The following is a 2,635-nucleotide window of genomic DNA, read 5'->3' on the forward strand; positions in this document are numbered from 1 at the left end:
CCTCAGTCCACAGAGAAATGCACACAGCCTGTATTCAGAAACTGAGCCTTAAAACCAGCCGTCAGGACTTCTGGAACTTTGTGATGTCACAACAAAGCAGTCACCAAGCCCCGCCCACCTGGACCCACCATCCAAACCTTGCAGGATTTGGTTTCTCTGAGTGTTTTTACCTGAAATCTGCTTTTTTTTTATTGGATCACTCAGAAAACAGTCAGCCAATCAGAAGAGAGGCTCAGAGCCTCCACTCTTCTGATTGGCTCACCAACCTGTTGTTACTAGAGCTCAAATAAAAACACAGAATTCAAATAAAACACAGAAGAAGAAAATATGGAGCTTCAAATTCTATTATAGTATTTACATTAGTACTGGTAAAATAAATACTTTTTTAATAGATATTAAATTGTAAATCGTCTCGAATTTTAGTGAATTGATCTGATAAGAAAATGAATCATAGCTGAACTTTTTTTTTCATTTCATATTGTCTGATTGTCATTATTTTAACAGACAGTGGATCAGACAGAGGTGACTGAGAGAGAGGCCAGTGGTCAATGTTTAAAACAATATATTGATAATGTATTGATCATATTAACCTTCTCTGTGCGAACAGTTATGAACCGATCAGTTAGATTTGATGTTTTAGCTGCAGACTGTGGATCAGTGTTGACAGGTGTCCTGAGCTGACCCTGGGTCAGTTCACTGACATAAGAAGCTTCTGGAGCAACAGAAAAAAGTTTTATTTGACTCTCGAGAGAAAAGTTCAGTGTTGAGTGAGTCAGGTTTATCAAAGCCAGACTTTACAGGTGAGATGACAGAGCCCTTCCATCAGCTACAGGTTACTTTGATTGTCATTATGCACCAGAACGTTTCACCAGACGTAGAAAGAAACACAGCAAGAAGCAATTTACAACATGCACGGCATGAAGAAAGATTGCATAGCTCTTCACTGTTTTGCCCTTTAATGTGTGCTTGTTAAAAAGAATCCAGTCCTGGATCTGGACTTTCTGCAAAGCACTGAAGTCAGAAAAGCCCTGTTCAGGTTCGTCTGCAGCGCCGTCCTCCCAGCGTCTCCATGAGTCTCAGCAGAGACATCAGAGTCCAGAGGAGACATCAAACCAGCTGCAGAGAAGCTCTCTGGTAGAAATTAGCCCCGCCTTCAGTCACCTCAAACATCCAGGTTTATTAAAGAGTTTCATGTACGAACAAGTTTCCCTCCAAAACGTCTCCGCTGTCTGTCTGTGCTTCACTGAGTCCAGACCAGACTTTGAGTCAGAGAAGAGACTCTCCACAGGTGATAGAAAGGACAGGCACTGAGTCGACATGGGTCTGAGGTTCAGGTGGAGATGGAGTCTGAGGATCAGGAAACGGCGTCAAAGTGAGACGTCTGTCCTCTGCAGGATCTCAGTTGGGACTCATATTCGAACGTGGAAGTTACTGCAGAAAGAAAAGGGACATGAGGTCATCAGAGAGGAGCTGCTGTCAGTGACGACGACGACGATGACACTCACACTACCCACACTAATTGTCATGTGTTCAGGTTCAGGGGTCGTGTCCTTCAGAGGCGGTGCTTGTAGACCGACTGCGTCACAGCGGCGCAACTAGACTGTCTCATTTCAAATGCTCCTTTAAATGCAGCCCAGAAATGTGTCCTTTATTTCCTGGACCACGAAGGATGAACATATCCCAAGATTCATTGCACTTATGAAAGTAATGGTAATGAAAGTCTGATGATTACACTGTTAAATGTGAGTGTTGTGTTTCAGCTTAGCAGCTAACGAGTCATCTGTTAAAACCAAGAGACTTAAAACAAAAAGTTTTAGTAACAAAAAGTAACATGTTGTCAAGGTTGCTAGGTGACAGAGCCGTGCTTTGCGATGCAACGGTAAGGCCGAGAACAGCTGGTGACACAGCGTGAACCCTCCGTAGACCACGTCCTCTGAAGGATTCAGACCTGAACCTGGACACAGCTTCTGTGACTCTACTGTGTTCTATCAGTGACAACTTCCTGTTGATACAATCACACACACTTCCTGTTTAATACACAGTCAGTGCTCCAGTAAGAACTGAGCTGGTCCGATGGTGTTACTGTGTGCTTTTGTGTTGTTGTGTGTTGAACTGATGTTCAGTGGAGCATCACAATAAGACATTTTAACTGTAACCTGTGATGATGTCAGCAGCAGGTGCGTTCAGGAGTCACCTGTGTTTTAGAGCTGTGTTCAGTCACTGAGGCTAATGCTAGGCTAGCTGCTGTGTGTTGTGTTTCCACAGAAGCAATGTGACGTGTGTTACTGGTGATTAATGACTAAAGTAATCTGATTACTTTTGTAAGCTTGGCCATCACTGCTGTAGCACACTGACAGGTGTGTGTCACCTTCATGAAGGACAGTTTATTACAGGACTCTCAGTCTGAGTGCTCCCCACCCCACCCCCACAACCCCCCCAGGTCGGAACCCGTGAGTGAGAACCTGTGAGTGAGAACCCGTGAGTGAGAACCCGTGAGTGAGAACCCGTGAGTGAGAACCCGTGAGTGAGAACCTGTGAGTGAGAACCCGTGAGTGAGAACCCGTGAGTGAGAACCTGTGAGTGAGAACCTGTGAGTGAGAACCTGTGAGTGAGAACCCGTGAGTGAGAACCTGTG

At 44.7% G+C, this 2,635-nt stretch overlaps 1 protein-coding gene across 1 annotated transcript in view; it reads right to left on the reverse strand.

Moving 5' to 3' along the window:
* Positions 1-718: 718 nt before the first annotated feature.
* The window catches only part of LOC111650729 (calcium and integrin-binding family member 2-like), a 5,889-nt gene continuing 3,972 nt past the window's right edge, over positions 719-2,635 (reverse strand). Inside the window, exon 6 of the mRNA XM_023400646.2 lies at positions 719-1,431. Coding sequence (XP_023256414.1) covers positions 1,410-1,431 — 22 coding nt within the window. The 3' untranslated portion in view covers positions 719-1,409. The remainder of the gene's footprint in view (positions 1,432-2,635) is intronic.

This window comes from Seriola lalandi, unplaced genomic scaffold (assembly GCF_002814215.2).
Source record: "Seriola lalandi dorsalis isolate HSWRI2012SDOR001 ecotype SW California unplaced genomic scaffold, Sedor1 jcf7180002052774, whole genome shotgun sequence".
Lineage (NCBI taxonomy): Eukaryota > Metazoa > Chordata > Actinopteri > Carangiformes > Carangidae > Seriola > Seriola lalandi.